The sequence below is a fragment of the Python bivittatus genome, unplaced genomic scaffold (assembly GCF_059951505.1).
Source record: "Python bivittatus isolate LINGU-HERP-01145 unplaced genomic scaffold, Pbiv_v1 ctg000070_np1212, whole genome shotgun sequence".
NCBI classification, from domain to species: Eukaryota; Metazoa; Chordata; class Lepidosauria; order Squamata; family Pythonidae; genus Python; species Python bivittatus.
Genome location: NW_028277034.1, coordinates 40,804,619 through 40,822,689, shown reverse-complemented (window position 1 = coordinate 40,822,689; position 18,071 = coordinate 40,804,619). Strand labels below are relative to the sequence as shown.

The following is an 18,071-nucleotide window of genomic DNA, read 5'->3' as shown; positions in this document are numbered from 1 at the left end:
TGTCACAGAACACACTGAATTTCACTTTCTCAGTAGTGCATCCCTGCAACCTTCCGGAGCTTAGCTGGTGCAGGGGATTCAGTCATAATGGAGCCCTTCCCCCAAAGCTGTTCTTTGGACTCTAGGTTATCCTTTGATTCTGCACACTGGTGCTCAGTGGTAGCCACACTGCATTAAAGCTTTATGACACAGAAACAGCACTCTTGCTGAATGAGGAGGGTGATTTGGTGAGGAATTGATTTGGATTAAATGCTAAGTGGAGAACCTTAGCTCTGGAAGAAGTGCATTATTTGCCTTTCTGATAGGAATCAGAAAATAAGCATGAGGCTAAAGTTGCAGTGGTTTGTTCAAAGCTTTTTGTCTCAAACCTCTTTTGATCTTTGAAATCAGCAGGCGTATGGGGTGATGACACCCTCAAGCCAGAATTGTTGTTTTACTTTTTCCAAGTTAAAATATGTAAAATGATCCTTTGAATGGCGTTATGAGAGGCTTAACCTGCTTGCTTTAGTGGTTACTTTTAAAAGGAAGAAGTACGTTCAGAATTGGTAAGTGTTCACCAAGTTTAGTGATTCAGTCTGAGAAATACAAAAAAGAAGTTGAGAAATGCTCAAATGGCTTGGAGGTAATGTTCTTAAATTCAAATAACCCAATATGGTCATTTTTATGATAGGACCCGTTTTTTCAATTTTTGTTACCACATTGACCTTCCTTTCCTTTCCCTAGTCCTGATATCTTTGTTTCTTATCAAACCAACCTCTTTCATCTTTGTTCTGTCAATCCTGCTTAAAATGTGTAATGCTGAGGAATCTTGTCCATTATTGGCCCTGTTGTGGTGTTATCTGTTTAGTTTTATTTACTCTTTTTATATCCAGCCATAACAGAGACTCCCAGTGGCTTACATTTATAAACCCCCTTGAATATTTACTGCAACAATAAAAGACAGCAATATTAATAAATAGCAACACTGTAAATATGAATGCAAAGGTGACTGCTTTTCAGTCCCCAGATGCCCTCCATAAGAATTGCATTTTCACCTGTTTCCAGAAGGCCCACTATGAGGGTGCTAAGCTGACCTCCGAAGGGAGGCTGTTCCCAAACATACTACCAAGGCTGGAAACCTCCTGCCAGTCAATTCAGCAGCTGCAATATTGGTGTCATGTCATTATGGCAACCTGGACTTGCTAACGTGAAAGCCATTACATTGTGAACTAATTGTATTTTCCAACTGGTCTTCTGGGTGGACTATAATTCCCATTATTGCTAGCTACCGTATACTATTTCTACAATAAACTGATTAGAGATGATGAGGAATTGCTAGACTATGTGGAAGATACCAGAAGCTTTTAAACTACATGGTATTTTATATTTTAAGTTATTTTTATTTACAAATTAATTTCTTCATTACATAAACAACAAATGTTTTCTCCCCTTTTCATTTATCTAGTCACAGATAAGGAAACAACAACGCCAGCATGATGCCACACTCAGGCCATAGTAATTCTGGTCACAAATTAACTGTGCAGAAGCAGACATTGGTTCATATTAATATTCCTTCAGATTTGTTATTCAGCATTAAGAGGTGCTGCACTGGATCAGGTCAGAGGTTCTTTAAGCTCAACAGTTGCCAACCTGCCCACAACCTGCTGCTAGGAAATTCCTGAGCGCCCTGTTAAAGCAGAAGATGATTACCTTGGAAGATGGATATTCACCCATATTTCACTATTTTGGATATGCCTGGTGACTACTGGCATTCTATATTTGCCTTTGCTGCCAGGTTTTCACTAGTTCTTCCTATGTAAGCAGTTTCAGTGGAAGTACCTGGATTGTTTCATAGCACAAACCTGAACGGTTGTGAACCCACTCATCCCTGGCTGTAATTCTGTATGCTCCAAACCATTTACACTGTGGTCTCTAACCGAAATTACTTGCACACTTTATTTTTTAAATAGTTTTGATTTCATCTGTGGCTTTGACTGGTGTTAAGAATTATCTGCTAAAACGTCTAGATAATTTTCTCAGAACTCCTGTTGTCTGACTTCCTTGATGGGCAGCCTTTCTAAATAATCTTCTGCTAGCGGAGCTCATTTCTATAAGCAATTAGATGTTTTCGTGCGTAGGAAGTCTGTTATGCAACATGAAGTGCTACTTTAAAAGTCAGCCCCAGGCTTGAGAAGATGTTAGCACTGTGCCTTCTAGAAACTGCTTTCTGTGTTCATGGCCCCCATTCATTAGTGGCTGTACTTTGCACCTGATTGCTGCTGTTTTAAATTTCAAAATGCCACAATGGATACCCTCAGTGCAGTCAGAATTGTACACATCAATGTGGCTGTGTTCCAAGAAAGTAGAGAAACTGCACTTAGGTCTCAAAACATAGATGGTAAGGTGTATCTTCAGCTACACTGTTTAAATATTTTTGCCCTGTATACACAGTAGAAACTGATGTCTACTAGAAGCTTTATGCTTAAATGCACATCTAATATGTGTGTTCTGATCCTGGTTCAGCAATATATTTTCTGCATATGTTCAGCATGCTTAAGCATATAAAGTCATGGAAGGGAGAACATACCTCCTTTGCTACATCATAAGAGACCTGCAAAATCAAATCATAAGTTTGTGTAGCATCTTATTCCCTCCAGTTGTCAACCAATATCTTGGGAAGGATGAAATAAAATTTTCTGTCAGTGTATGCATTTGACATACTATGATGTTCTATGCCAGCAACTCCAAACCTGTCCCATGCAATTCTGGAGGCCAGAGAACTTGGGTTTAAAGAAAAGTAGCACAAGAAGAGATACAAAACAACCCAACACATTCAGGAAATAATTGGCATACATGTATAAATGGCTAGAGTTACCATTTTTAATTAATTTCCATTAATTACTATTTAGAATTAATACCATTTTAAGAGTTCTAAAATACATACTGCTAACTAGGGCTCTCTCACTGGCTAACATTTTCTTTTTAATCTTGTAAAACATTTGTTTTTTTCATGTGTTTTATTATTTAATATGTTTACTACTATAGGAACATTTCAAAATGTTATACTGTTGTCAGAGTTTGTAAAGACAAGAGGACCGTGTAAATGAAGGATTGTGCAAATATGTATTGGGAACAATTGTATCATATTTTGTACTTTTATTATAACATTTCTAATAAACCAGGAACAAAAAGAAAATACAATTTTAGCTGTGCAGTGAATAAGACAATGGTGGTCATACAAGTTTTTTCAAGCTTTACATAACTAATCTTGAAAAAATATTAATCCTTTCCCAATGGGGGCCTGAGGTTAGGGTTAGGCTAATGCTCTTCATTTAAATGAGATTACTCCCCACTCCTGGATTCTGAAAAAAAAGGACTCGCATACTCTCTTGGTTCAGCATTTCTCAACTATGACAACTTCCAAATCATAGAATGTAAGAGTTGGAATGGATCTGAGATATTAGCTACTCCACTTGTTCTCAATCTTGGCAATTTCCAGTGTGTAGATTTCAAGTTCCAGATTTCTCAGCAATGCTGGCTGGGGAATTCTGTGAGTTAAAGTTTACACATCTGGAAGTTGCCATGGTTGATAAACAGTGCTCTGGTCCAGACTCTGTACCTGATCTGTTCTTGACCTGAAGCCTATTTATTAAGGGTACAATCCTATATACAGCTACTAATGTCCTATCAAAGGTAATGTGGCTTTCTTCCATATATAGAATAAGTTCCTTTATGTCCTTCTATACTTTCCAAATTTCAAATGCTTTCTCTCATTTAAAAAATGCTCCTAGATAGGGTTCCATGTTTTATTTTTTACTCCAAGGAAACAGCACTATATAAAACAACATACTGAGATTAAAGACAGCAATAATGCTGCTTTGCAAGATCTATCTCTGTGATAAAGATCAGACTATATATCTTGTCTGTTTCTTTTATTCAGATTTGCTTAGGAACATATAAAGCCATATAAGTCAGCAAAGTACCATAATTACATGTATTCAAATCATCAGTTTTATAAAGAATACAGAAAGAGAACACACTGATTAATTTGACCTCTCAAAAACAGCTAGCATGTAGCTACTTTTTTAATCTTGAACCTTAACATTCTGCTATCCAAACAAAGAGTCATTGATTGCATATCAGCATTAACATAACTTTTCCCCATAATGTTCTCCTTCTAAGCATAAAAGGAAGATTTGACTGCAAAATGTATGTTTGCACTAGTCTCAGTTTATCTATAGACAGAGGCAATGTATTGCTTGGACAGTGAAAAAGTTGTGGATGGCATGTTATACACAAAAAGTATCTTTCCTGGTATGAAGTGTGTGCTAGCATGAAGTTAACTCCATGGGAGTTGTTATGCTCACTAATATACCCAGCAACTTAAGACATAGAGGAACAGCTACGGCCCATTTATCCCAATCTTACCTTACATTTCAGTCCAGTATAGTTTTTAACATACAATAAGAGAAAGTGACATTTTCTCCAAGACATTCATTATACAGTGTGAAAATGACCGAATCTTTCCCAGTTTGATATTGAAGAGATGCTGCACTCTGGACCTAAATATCGAGCTAGGAGACCTCCACCACTTGCCACAGCTCTTCAAACAAGGGAGCAAGCTCTTTTTCCAGGCTTACAATCAGTCCTACATAAAGACACACAAGGAAGATGAGATATAAAGGTTAACTTTTGCCTCTCAGGCAGAAATGAAAGCAAGTATGGGAAGACTTAAATTCCATATTAATCTATTGGTTCAGAAGGGCAATCTCCCAGCTGACACCTATAAACTAGATTCTGTACAGAGGAACTACTGGATCTAAAACTGGCACAAGTGGGAGTTGCTTCACTTTCACAGCATTAAGAAGAAGTTACTGGGGTGCAAGGAGCAGTTCTGCTATCATACTTGCTGAGCCAGCTTTAAAGAGGCAACCTGTCGCAAACTACAAACCAACAGTAAGCAGAGCTGAAGTCCTTTCTTTACTCTTCTTGACTGAAGCTCGGTTCGAACAGACTGCAGACAACGGCACAGATTGCTCTTGTTAGACATCAATTCAGAGAAATGCCTGAAGTTAGGCAGAGAGCTGCATGTAACCTCAGACCAAGATTGCCCTGGCATAGGGAAACCTTTCCTGTGGCTTCTTTGGGCTAATAAGAGCAATTGGGAAAAGGACGGAAAGGTACAGACTTGTTCATTTAGTATTCAAGGCTTCTCAGGGGATTCAAAGTTCCTAATGCTCTTAGGCACGACATAGATTTCCCTTCCATTCAGAGGAAAATTGAAGTGTTCTGTTCTGCTACCAATCTTGGCAGAGGATAATCTGTGAAAGCTTTGATATTAGGCTTTCCTTATGTTTAGCTTTTACTATTTAAGGACAGGAATAACTGATTTCAAAATTCTTTGCAAAAATTGTATATAGCTTTAAAAAATGTGCATGGACCTTACAGTTTAAATCTAAGTATTGAAATGCTGAATACAGCAGTGCTTTTTGATTCTGAAAATGTACCTGTATTGGCATTGCTGCTGGCAATAAAACTCACTACCAAGGGAAGTCTATTGAACTGAACCACCTACAAGAAAAGAAATACAACTTCAACATTCAGTGTAAGTGTTTTGTTATGGGCAGTTTACAAGCTTGGGTTGTATATAGCCAGGTTGAGCCGACCACATGCAATTATCCATTCTCCATTCCCACCCCTAAAATAATGAAAGTGCTGATAATACTTTTTACGTACATTCATATATACACACATACAGTTACACACGATCTAAATACGTAAATGAAATATCACAATACCCTATTTCAAAGGAACGTTCTGGTTTCTCTTTACATGGTATAAATCTTTCATACTGGCTGGGTTTATACATTGTGATAAGCTACTGTTTTGAACATACTTTGTTAAACCAACTATTGAATCCAGGTTCACATAGCACACAAAACCATAAACCCAGGTTGACATAAACCCACAGTGACTTAGGTTCATGCACGATGCCAATCTAACCCCCAATAGTTTACGTAATAGGCTCTAACAGATTTTGAACAAACTTATCTATGGCACCTGAACAGGTCAAAACTTTTTTGCAGCATTTCTAAATTTATTCACTAGCTGACATTCTCGCTAACAAGCAAGCTCATTGTTAATTTCTTACCTGGTAAGTGTTGTAGTAACAGATTATGCTTTTGTTTTTGGAAAGCCCAAGCTTGCTGCCCTGATCTGTCGCAAGCGCAAATGTTGACAAGAAACCAGGTCGAAGAGCATGCTCGGGGGCATTATCATTGGCAACTAGAAGAAGAAGGTATTTTGTAATTGTCCACAGAATAGGCAGGAATGCAAAGCATCATCTTCTTGGATAGCAGTATAAACTCCTGAGTCCTCAACATCCAGACAACAGTGCAGATCTAGCAAGATATAAAAGCAGTACTGGCTGTCAAAAAGCATAGGCCAGTCTTCTCCAACTTGGGTGCCCTCCAAGTTTGCAGATTCAGCATGGCCTATGCTGGGAACCTTTGGAAATTGGTCCATTTATTTGGAGAGCACCCAAGTTTGGGAAACAGGATTGGCTCTTCCTGGAATATGGTACAACTGTGACCACAGCAAGGGAGGGCAAGGAATACTGCTGCTCTTGCATCAGTACATTCCAAAAACAGACCCACTGCAGTCCTCGGTGAAATACTGTTAATTAGAATCCTAAGTATATAGTTCATCAGTGCATTGTTTTTAGAAGAGTTTTATTATAGTTTGATGTACAGCTTAGCTTTCCGTATGAGTTGCTTTCACTCATCACTCACAGAACATGAGACAATGAGTCCACACTGTTACTCAAATTCAAAGCACCAACAAAAAAAAGTTTGCGTACGATTTCCTCAAAGTCACAGTTTCTGTAAGTCACATCAAGGAAATGCATCATGGCTGATGAACTGGTATTACACTTCCAGCTGACCTACAACTATGCTGAAGGCCAGCAGGAGTTGAGCAACAAAATCATGAGTTATACACATGCGTGCTTGCTAGGTTATACTGAAAATTTTCCCTTTGGAATCAGGATGAAGCAGATTATTACAACTTAGATGTAAGAAGGATGAAAACATTTTACTTTTGCATCTCAGTTTGGTTGGAATGTTGTTGTTCAGCAGGCAGTTCAATACCAAGCATACAGTAATCAATTTGCATAAGGACAGTTCACCAATTTACCTATCTGTGATTACTCCTTACCCTTCATTACTGGCACACCATCTCTGTCTGATACTACAATAGCATGAAGTCCTTCAACACTGAAAAAGAAAGAGAGTAAACCATTTGATTCTGCTGCCTCCTTGCTTTTGCCTTTAGTTAATAAATATAATAATTTAAAACTTGCTACTAAGTTTATTTTATGGCCAAACAGAAGTAATTTATTGGGGGTTTTTTACGCAACTTTGGGTTTCCTTATGGTGTAGCTAAAGTGACTCCACATTTTATTCTCACAACAATAAACCTTGAGATAAGTTAGGCTGAGGGTGTATGACTGGCAAAAATCACCCAATTAGATCTTTGGGTATATGGAAACTTGAATCTTGGTTCCCTGGTCCCAGTGCAACATCTGAACCACCTGAGATGATGAACTCACATCAAATAACTTTTCACAATTATACAGTTTTCTCAACACTAAACAATATTTCATGCAGCTTAAAAATGTGATGAGTTTTATGTTCCTGTTCTTGTTCCAGAAAATGGTCTGAAAGTGCTTGCTTATTATAGGTGCAGCTCAGAAACTAAACAGATTTTAGTTCATTGAGATTGGCTGGGAAACCCATGAATTCTACCCAGAATGCATGGGGAAAAAAGATGACTGAAATGCCATTTCTTCATTCTGTTTCTATTATCAACACTTTTAAAGCCACATAATGTTTGCAAATTAAGTTACTAAACAGTTGCTGGCAACCAAAGAAGTCCATATTGTATTTTGTGACCACAGAAAGTTGTCTTTATACTGAGGCAGTGCACTGGCTGACCTTGCCCACCACTGTTAATGGTGGTTTTCAGGGTTTCAGTTTAGAGGATTTCCAGCCCTACACGGAAAAACAAGAATGGAATCTGGGAGTGTTTGCATATGTAGCATGTACCTTTTCACAAATCAAGGCTCTCAACAAGTAGAAAAAATCTCCACTATGAAATGGGTGATCTACATTTCTGTTCTTATCTTCCTTCTATACTATGCACCCTCATTCCACATCAAAGAGAGCTGTAACAGAAAGGGATGGGGTAGAAAAGAACTCCTATATTGAACTGATCAGACTGCAGTTTGTAATTTGGGGCTGTCAAAAAGGAAATCTTAGCTTTAAAAGCAGCCATTACCATTCTTTCTCTCCAGCACAAAGAAAACACCCCAAATTTGCAATTCAAAAAGTCATTCAGAATCCTGTGACATATAGACATTTCTAATACCATTTATTTCAGTCTGGACCAGCCTAAGCCTTTGGCTTTATATCAGGGATTGCCCTGAAGCAGTTACATATTTGGCCAAAGGTTTGGAAGGAGCAGCCAGATGGACCTGCAGCTGGACACTTCATATACTAGGGGACCCATCTGTAAAACTAATGCCAGCCTATAACAACACCCAAGTGAATCCACTAGTGTCATTAGAAAAGAAGAGTGGAAAGAACTGCAAGACCGTTAGAGATTTCTAAAACTACTCACGGCGTTTTTATACTGATGGCTTTACATGCTTATATGGTATAAAAATCTATAACTGGACAGTATCTTTATTAAAACCTACCAAAAGAAAAGAAAAGAACATACAACTCGTTGAGGTCTCTGTAATTTTTTATCAGGTAATGTGGTACAAAAATCTGGGACCGTATGCACTTTACGAGGAGTTTGGAGAATGTTAAAGGAATGTGCATATTCTTTTGAGTCATTTTGGTTGATCCTAATAAAAGTATTAAATATGAATGTGGGATGTTTTCTCAGGGCTACTTTGCAGCCCTCACAGTCCTTCCAGTTACTATCAGGTTGTGATTTTAGGTGTGTCATAACAGAAAAACTATTTTTATATAGAAGTAATAATTTAGTTTTGGTCCTGCCATATGATTGAAATATCATTTTCCCAACCCGCATATAACTCTATAATACAGGTTCTCAAAGCAAGCAACTTTCCAAGATGTTCACAAAGTTTCCTCTATAAACACTAATAATTTAATAGCAAGTTCTGTGGAATAAATGGAATTGATTCCTTAATCCCTTTAGTGGATAAATGTATGACTGCAGTTAAAATCTTAGTAAAGATTTACAGAAATGTGAAACTCAGGAATGTAAACTGTAAGTCTAAAAAGTATTTTACCTTGGTAGTTTTTTATACAGGAACCTTTTCAAATCCTAGAATGAAACAAAGCAAGCAGCTTTTTTTAGCCTCTTATGTTACGTATAAGAGATTACACTCCTTAATTTTTGAATTAAACTAGATTTTGGAGAAACTGTTTTGTTGTCATTTTAAAGGATGGTATTTGTTTAGGAATTACTGCCAGGAGTCATAAGCTCAGTGATTATAGGCAAGAAGTAAACAGTACTCTATCTTCCCCTCCCCAACTCCTGGGCCACCATTTTTAAATGTATTTCTACCAGTGAGCTGCCATATGGGCTGATTGTTCTTGATACGATTACTTGTGAATTATTTATTCAATATAAGTTACAGACTAGAATAAGCTAAATATATTTTATATTCATAATTACACACTGGAATTTTCAATTATTCCATAAGTATTAGTGGAAACTATTCACTATGTAACTTGATACAAAAGACAGCTTCTAATCATTAAAAGGATTTTCATACTTACATCTGCCATGATATCCAAAATATTATGAACTGCCAGCCCACTGAAAAGCCAAAATGATATATTTTTAGAAAATATGATTTGTTTTATGTATGCATACAGGATAATAAATGTCCAGTATCCCTTACTTCAATCTGTACATCTGATTAGTTTGGAGAGGATCACACAAATAATTCCTGCTTAGGAAATCAAAGCCTATTCTCACAGACGCTAAATCTTGGATCAATTCATCCTATCTCTATTCTGTATGAAACTAGACAACAGTTTTATGTACAGCACTCCAACTCTATATTAAATGTGTATCATATGATAGCTGAAAAAAACATCTTGCCTCTTTTCAAATAAAGAATTAAACCAAGGTTTGATAGAACACTGGGTTGCAAATAGATGGAGGAAAAACAAACCAATAATTGCTAAAGAAGCTGTGATCGCTTTGTTTCTATGCAAAACTGATTAATGGTTTTCTTAAGAAGCTACGGTTGGGCTGTGGTTACACAACACACTAAGATATGGTTTAACTATAATTTATTAAATAAACCACACTTTGCTATGTTCACACAGAATACTAAGAAGGGAACCACATTTTGGCTCAGAATTGGTATGAATCTTCCCACTAATTTGCAGAAAAGCCAAATAATAATAATTTTGCAACCCTTGGCTCATTCCCTTTCCCTCCAATCTTTTCTTTCCTTATCTGATTAGTATCAGGAAAGGACTAACTTGACTGTATGTTTGTAAGAATCATTTTTAGATCCCCTGAGGTCTATTTGTGGAAGCTGAGAAAATATATATGTAGGAGCCTCTATCACAGTACCCCAACAGAAGTGGATCACGGCAAATCTGTTAGCCTTTAAAGTGCCATCAGCTTCTTTGGTCTTTCTATTGCAAGCAAAACATAGCTACTGGGATTGTGCAATGATCTGGATTCAAAGGTGAAAAGTGACTTGGGGTTTGAGAGGTTAGATGACCCATTAAGATGTGTTCGTTGATTGTTTTGTCTGGGTTTACCCTTGTCAGCCATTGTAGGCTATTACCTTTTGTTAATGTTGTTTTTCATTGTTTTTCACATGTTGTTAGCCAACTATTTAATTTATAAATAAAATAAATGCATGGGCATGCATGTTATAATTGTTGGCACTTAATTCAAGCACATCTTTCCTAGGGTCCATTGTACAAGCTCATGTGGAGATATAATAAAATTAAATATAATAAAACATATACTCACGTATTTAAATATGATTCTTTATGTAGCTAACTGGCAGGATTATATTTGTATAACTTAGTGCCTAGTACTATGAACCTGGCCTGGAGACAGTTAACATAAACCAGACAGTTGTCTTTGTAGGCAGGAGGAATGGAATGGTGTAAAAGGACACTACAACATAAACAATGTTGTTTATTGTACATGTCGAGAATATCAGGAAGGATACTACAAGTGTGAAATATAACAGGGAGGTCAATTTAATAGCTTATCAAAGCATTCCAGAAGAAGAGCTGCAGTGTAATTGTATTAGTTCTTTTATCTTTCTGTTTCAAATGTAATTGACCAAACATATATAATCTACAGAAGTGTTGCACTTGGGGCTCTCTCTCCTGTTGTCTGCTGGCAAGGAGACCGGTGATCACTGTAAGCTCATTCTATCTCCAAATGCTTTCATTTCTAATTTAAGTGAGTGGTTTTCTCGCAACATTCAGGAAAATTTGGGTTGCCAACAGATGCAAGGTGCATACCCTCACACAGTTCAATTCACTTTTCCCCTTTCAGTCTAGAGCCTTAATATCTATCCCTCTAGAAAATGCTGGGGAAATCTGTGCTTCTCAAGTTTAGTATCAATTACCTTACCCAGGGCGTGGTACCTTTTACCTCCTAGATGGACAGTTTTGCTTTCTTAGGTTTCAAAATAGATAAATGGACAGAATGCTGGAGAAGAAGGGATAATCCCTACAGATAACAATGACAAAGATCCAGTTACAAAGCACAGAGGAACTTCAGTGCCAACAAAGATCCAGTTAATGGAATGGCCTTTCTAGTGGTAATGCACAGCTGTGAAAAAATATTTTTGAATTCTGGATTTGGAAAGGGCAAACATATTGTGGATTAAAAGAAGGACCCAACAATTTTAAAATAAATAAAGGCTGATGGAGCAGGTGGCATTTTATTTTTTATTTATTATTGTAATTTTAATTGATTTTAATTGTTTTGTAAACCACCCAGAGTCCTTTAACGAGATGGGGAGTGACAAATTCGATAAATAAATAAATAAAAAATAAATCACTTGGCCAACTTTCTCTAGGCCCTACGTTGGATCTTTGCCAAAAGGCCAAGGAGTGATGCCTGGGCTCAGAAAAAGAGCAGTGTTAGCCCTTGCTAATGTTTGGATGGGAGACCAACAGGAAATCCCAGGCTTGCCAGTTGCCTGGCAAGTTGAAAAAGATACCAAAAGGCAACCTCAATCAGTTCTATACCATTACCAAGGGAACTGCATGGATGGGTCCACGCTGTCACCGAGAGTCAAGCTGCACTAGAGCATCTTTATCTGCTTTCTTAACGCGATAATCAGCAGCCCACAACAAACTACACACAAGATGACAGACTAGGCGAAAAAAACGATGAAGGGAAGTAGCAGGCAACGAATAAGGCGAAGGGAGAGGATGAGAGAGACCATCGGAGTATCTTCGGAGGAGCAACAAGTTCTCAGGGGTGATGAAGGGGCCGCGCATTTGCCGTGTCCGACCCGGGAGCAACTAACTACTCTTGTCCCCCCGGGAAAGCCGGGAAGGGGCTGCGGGAGACGGAAGGAGACTCCAACCCCCCACTGCATTCAATCCTAAATGTGGGGAGAAAAGGAATCCCAATAACAAAATTAAAGACGTGAGAAAGAGAACTCTCCCCCCCGCCTCTCTCGGGCATTCATAACAACGCAGCCGCTACCCCCATACAAACCTCCACTCGCTTCCGGCATTGAACACTTTAACCGACCAACCTTAAACGGCGTCCCCGTCGCTTTTCGGTCCCTGCCGCCACGTGACTCTTGAGACAGCGCGACGACGCCTTCCGTCTCTCGCGTGACTCGTCACATCCGGTCAGGCGCCCCGGACGTTGCTGGAGATGCTAAACGGGGGCGGGGTGTGACGGGAGTTCGAGGGGGCGTGGTTTTCTGTGCGATGGGGAGAGAGGCGGGAGATTCGCGCGCGAGCGGTCAGCGTACCTGGGTGGTGCGGAACGGCGTCTCTCGCCCTTGGCCGCTTCAAGATGTGCGAACTTCAACTCCCAGCACAAAGGGCAATAGCTTACAACGGCTGACAAGGCTAAACCCAGGCAAAATAATCAACAGAAACCTTTCAATGGGACACTTAACCCCCAGCCCCCAAATCACTTTTCATTCCATTCTAAGTAATCATCTCCATGCTAAGACAGCATGGTGGGCAGAAATACTACTCAGATATTGGTGGCTGAAAATCTGAAAACTTTTCCTGATCATTTTTTTTCCTACCCAGAGTTGGACCCAATCATTTTATAACTCGAAACCCTGATTTGTGAGAGGTACATTTTCAGTCTCTCCCACTTTCTCCACTATAATGAACTGCATAGAATTTAAATAAAGATTTAAAAAGCAAAAAGCTGCAAAAACCAAAGGAGTTTGTGAAATTGGGGAAAGAAGGGAAGCTGTACTGTTCCGTGGCTTGAGATGCAATCAGAAGACACCCGGATCCACTATAAAATGAGCAAAAGGGCCTCCAAATATGCTTTACAGCATTTTGCCATGTAGAGAATCCTCTCTCCACATAATTAACTTTATATTGAATATAAATATAAACTGGAATATAAAAAATTGTATGTATATAGTCTGATTTTTTACCCATTTTTGCTTTGCAAGCACTCTTCCAGGTTCTGTTCCAACCATTCTATTTGCATGGAAACAGGAATGATCCTCCTGGAGGTGAGAATTCAGGTTTGCCATCTCTTATTGGCTCGAACTTTTCTGTTGGCCCGCTGGCCCCACTAATTCTTGATGACTTTGCATCAAGATAGAAAGTAAAAACCATAGCTAACCTGTGTTATTGTGGCCTTTCTATTCACTCTTTGCTACCTCTAGGTAGAGAAAGCAAAAGCTGAGATTTACAAGAGTCTTCGCTATTGCATGTCAGACAGACTTGAGCACTATAGGCATCCTACAAGGATGGGTTCCTTCCTGAAAACCTTTTTGACTGCAAACTGTTCAATCTGGTTTGATCAACACATTGTAGAACCTTCTTTTCGGCCCACTTTAATGTTCTACCCTCAGCAGTATTGGATGGGAGGTTTCATAAAATTTAGTGAGAGAAATTGTCCCTGAGCCAGAATGAACCTGAGACCTTAGTGCATGTATTTCTTCACTGTCCCTTCTACAAGAACTTACGTGGTGGTATACCACCTCCTAGTAGAGATCAAGCTTTCAGTGAGGGAGAAGTGGTTTGTTTTCTACTCTTAGAGTAGAACCCTGCTATTATGAACAGAGTTTCCAAGTTCTTATAGCTATTACTATAAGAAAGCTTTAGGTGTCTAATCCTGTCGTGAAGGAGTCCTTTGATTCTTTTATCCAAATTTTACTCTTATCTATTCTATTTTGCTTTGTTATATTTTGTTGTCTTTGTTTACTTCTTATATGTGTACATTTGAAGTCTGCAGGCAATGGCTTCCCCTTTGAAAAACATCTGCCACCAAAGGAAGACCTGAAGGAACAAGGCAAAATTGAATGGGAGTCTGAGCTCCACACTTTCTCTCCACCATCCAACCCTCCAATTTGGAAGAAAGACCTTGAAGGGGGTTCGGACTTAGGGTTCCTCACAGCCAAGAAGTGCATGACTGGGGCTTGCTAGCAAAGCAAATACAGCCTCCCATGCGAGGCTTCATTCCTGCAAGGACTGCCACTGCCTTCTTTGTCTCCCCATCCAAGGTGCAGATTCAACTCCTGCAAGATGTTTCCTAAGGCAAACACTCTTTGGTACCTTTTTGCACTGTGAAAAAAAAAAGTAAAAAGCGGCTAGGAGTTGGCTGCAAGGAACTTGAAGCCCGAACCCTCTTTGAGGTGTTTCTTCCAAGTAGGAAGTTGGGATGGTTGGGGGGAGGAAGTGTCTGCCTGCAGACTTAGACTAACAATAGGCTTGGGAGGTGGGGGGCGCTGCTGCTTTTATCCTGGAAAAACCCAACAGGTGAATGGGGGTTCGTAAGAGGGATGAGGATGTGCAGGCAGGAGTGGGGTGGCAAAGTCAGACTCCAGTTTGGCTCAGTTCCACTGGATCCTTTCCTTGCAATTCCTGGGCAGTTCCAATCCATGGGTGCAGCTGAGACAGCTTTTTGGCGTGCTGTAGCTCAGGGGTTGCTTTTACTTTTTTTTTGCAGTGCAAAGCCCAGCCCCAGCCTGGCCCAGGAGTATTGCACAAAGGGGTTTTTGATGCGCCATGGCTCTGCCAGGATTGCTGTTGCTAAGTGATGTGGTCACGTGACATCTCACTTTACAACTGCATTGCTTAGAGACAGAAATTGTGGTCCCAATTGTGATTGTAAGTTGAAGACTACCTGTAGGCTTTTGAAGAACCTACAGCTTGAATGTGACACAGCTTAATCTCTATTCCTATTAGCTGGAAGGTATGGAAAAATGCTACCCAGTAGCCTTGAAGCATCTCATGGCATCTATGGTACGGGATCTCACAAGGTCCCATATCCCTCCCTCCCTCCCTCCTCATATCCCCTCACTGCTCCAAGTTTATATGAAGCTGCCAGGGGACAGTTTTTTTGAAAAGTCAGAGTATGCTGTTATAGTTACGCTGAGGACACTCTTGTCTCAGTTAAATCAAGAGACACTGTGCCTGGAAGGAGTGATTAAGCCAATAAGTTGATATTGTTCTCCTGCCAAAGGAATAAATGCAAAATTGCTCTCCAAAGTTAATCACTTTAGAGCTACATGGCTATATCCAACTCTAGCTATATAATTACAATTATGGCTTTTCATTTTAAACGTACAATTGAATTATTGCAATGCAGTTTAGATAGGGCTACTCTTAAAAGACAGTTGAAGAGCTGCAGCTGCTGGGGGCTTCTGGGGAAAAAATGGCCAATTGAACACAGCTCCGTTTTTTTTGTGGAGTGGTGCCCATGGCAATTAGAGGAACGGCATCGGTTCAACTCCTTGGAATCATCTCCAGATAAAGGAGATTGACAGGATCACCACAGGTACTCCTTACAGAGAATCCTTGTGAAGAGACTGCAAACTAGCAACCTCTAGCGGATGGCACGCTCTGGGAGTCAAAGGAAAACATTGAGCCCAAGCCATGGTGCGGAGCCTTCAAAAGGACATTTAGATTTGCTTTACTTCCTCTTTTAATTAACATCGTAAACTGCCTATTTGTGATTTATTTGGCAATCAAAAACCTCCTGAAAGGCAAGTCGCTGTACACTGGGAGAATTTCCTACTATCCTGGGAAAAAGAAGATTAAAGTAAGTTTAAAGATTTTTTAAAAAATTAATATTTGGAAACGGTGAAAGGGAATTAAGAATGTTGATTGGCGAGAGTTAAGAGGCCAGATGGATTTGAAACAGCTTTTTAAAGGATTGTTTTAAATATTTAAGAAAATACAGTAAGTGAATTTGGATTTAATTGCAAGAAAATCTGTCCTGGGAAAGTTTTGCTTCTGAAAATAAACATCAGATAAGACTGACCTTTCAAGGTCAGAGGGAATGGAGAGCAATTAGAGGAACATATCTCTTTTAACACAATGGAGGAGTATCCTCCTTTCAAAGAAGAATTTTTAGCTGTTTGGAATCAGTGTGTCCAGGAACTATTTTTAAAATTGGGACTAACAGAGGTTGTAGAAGAAGAAAAGATTTTACTAGATAAAATAGCAGTTGAGGATGATTTGAATAAGGATTCTAAAATGGACTTTAAAGAAATGCCAGATTATAAAAGAGACATGGATGATATGGAAAAAGATGCTGTGAATCTGAAGATGGACTCAAAGTTGCTTGTTTATGAGAATGATATGGAGAAAGAAGCTGTAATGGATCAGAAGAGTGACTTTGAGAATTATTCTACTTTGGACACACAGAAGGGAAACACCAAATCTCTGAAACCTTTTCTGAAATAAATAGGGAGAGAATGATAAGAGATTGCTATTTGGAGTTTTATCTGGAGAAGAGACTGAAGACTGAGCCTTTAAAAAAGAAGAGAAAGGAATTCAAAGTGGATTTATCAGATCGGGGTTAAATTGTCTATGTTTTGATCTTGGATTGTTAATATTGAACTTTCTTTTTCTGACCAGGACTGTAAGACAATTTTTCTATGCTTATGGGGAGAGATCTTTTAGGTTTTATTTTTCAGAAAAAAATTAGAAGTTAAAATACAAAATAGACCTATTTGTTTAAGCTTAAAATATATAGCTTATCATTACTGGCACTTTTAACGCTTTTGCTGATTAAATTGATAATTGAATATTTTTCATAATTCAGTTATTGTTTAGGGATGAAAGGGGATGAAAGGGTTTTTTTTTTTAGTAATATTAGAGTAGGTGTTAAATTACTGTTAATGCATATACTTGTTTGGAGGGAGGGCTAACCTGAGGGTACAAACTGGCAAACTCAATGAGATTTTTAGTAGTATATATGTCTTTTGAAAGTAGTATTTGTTTGGGCAAACATTTTCAGAACAAGAATTTAAACTGATTGTTAATTGAAGAAATGGCTGAATAAAGTTTAATAGAATATCGTGTTTTGAGGATCTTCCTGTCACAGTGTAATCATATCTGTATCTATTGTATATCTCTACTTAAAATTAAACACCCCCCCCCCTGAGTTCAGAAGGATTTAATGCCAGTAAAATGCACAGGATTGTAACCTTTGCCTATTTCAACCTGGGAAGTCAAATACATGTTCCTTTCTTTGCTAATATATGAGGTCTTCAAAAGAAAAAAAATTAGAGATTTGTTTCTCTCAAACCAATGCAAAAGACAAACACTGATCATTTTTCTGAAGTACTGCTACAAAACATCTTAAGTTGCTTTCTGACCTACAAGCGGTGAAAGCTCTATCATTCTGATCTGTTTATATTCAGTGGCTAGAAGCCTCCCTGTAGATCTTTTCTTCCCATGTCAATTATTGGTTTCTTTTCCCTGCAGGATTCATTTAGCAGCTGTCTTTAATTCTGATGTGTCACAATCAGTGTCACAATGTCACAAGCAAGAGAGGTGGATTCAGAGTTCTCTATACTGGCACTGATAACTGGATATTCCTGCTGCTAGCAGCTA

The 18,071-nt window shown here is 38.7% G+C and overlaps 2 protein-coding genes across 5 annotated transcripts in view; one reads left to right on the top strand and one right to left on the bottom strand.

Annotated features, from left to right (window-relative positions):
* DAPP1 (dual adaptor of phosphotyrosine and 3-phosphoinositides 1) overlaps window positions 1–2,971 on the top strand; it is a 46,752-nt gene extending 43,781 nt beyond the window's left edge. For all 3 annotated transcript variants that reach the window (XM_088133026.1, XM_088133027.1, XM_007435008.4), the window contains one exon: window positions 1,445–2,971. In XM_088133026.1, coding sequence (XP_087989152.1) covers window positions 1,445–1,495 — 51 coding nt within the window. In that variant the 3' untranslated portion in view covers window positions 1,496–2,971. The remainder of the gene's footprint in view (window positions 1–1,444) is intronic.
* Window positions 2,972–3,896: 925 nt separating this feature from the next.
* On the bottom strand, window positions 3,897–12,854 carry LAMTOR3 (late endosomal/lysosomal adaptor, MAPK and MTOR activator 3). 2 transcript variants are annotated; one of them, XM_007435010.4, is made up of 7 exons: window positions 12,776–12,854; window positions 9,795–9,834; window positions 9,302–9,336; window positions 7,195–7,253; window positions 6,131–6,264; window positions 5,487–5,550; window positions 3,897–4,627 (listed from the first exon to the last, which is right to left on the bottom strand). In XM_007435010.4, the coding sequence occupies exons 2-7, from the start codon at window positions 9,801–9,803 to the stop codon at window positions 4,554–4,556; spliced, it is 375 nt and encodes a 124-aa protein (XP_007435072.1). In that variant the 5' UTR covers window positions 9,804–9,834; window positions 12,776–12,854; the 3' UTR covers window positions 3,897–4,553. The 2 variants fall into 2 exon arrangements, with proteins under 2 accessions (XP_007435072.1, XP_087989154.1); XM_088133028.1 differs by having other exon boundaries at window positions 12,736–12,852.
* Window positions 12,855–18,071: the final 5,217 nt, after the last annotated feature.

What these genes read in the sequence shown, in the direction of transcription:
- LAMTOR3 (XM_007435010.4), bottom strand. An exon ending in CTGTATAAAAAACTACCAAG is followed by an intron (nt 7,254 to 9,301) that starts GTAAAATACTTT and finishes TTTCTTTTTCAG; the next exon opens with TGTTGAAGGACTTCATGCTA. An exon ending in TGGTGTGCCAGTAATGAAGG is followed by an intron (nt 6,265 to 7,194) that starts GTAAGGAGTAAT and finishes TTCTTCTTCTAG; the next exon opens with TTGCCAATGATAATGCCCCC.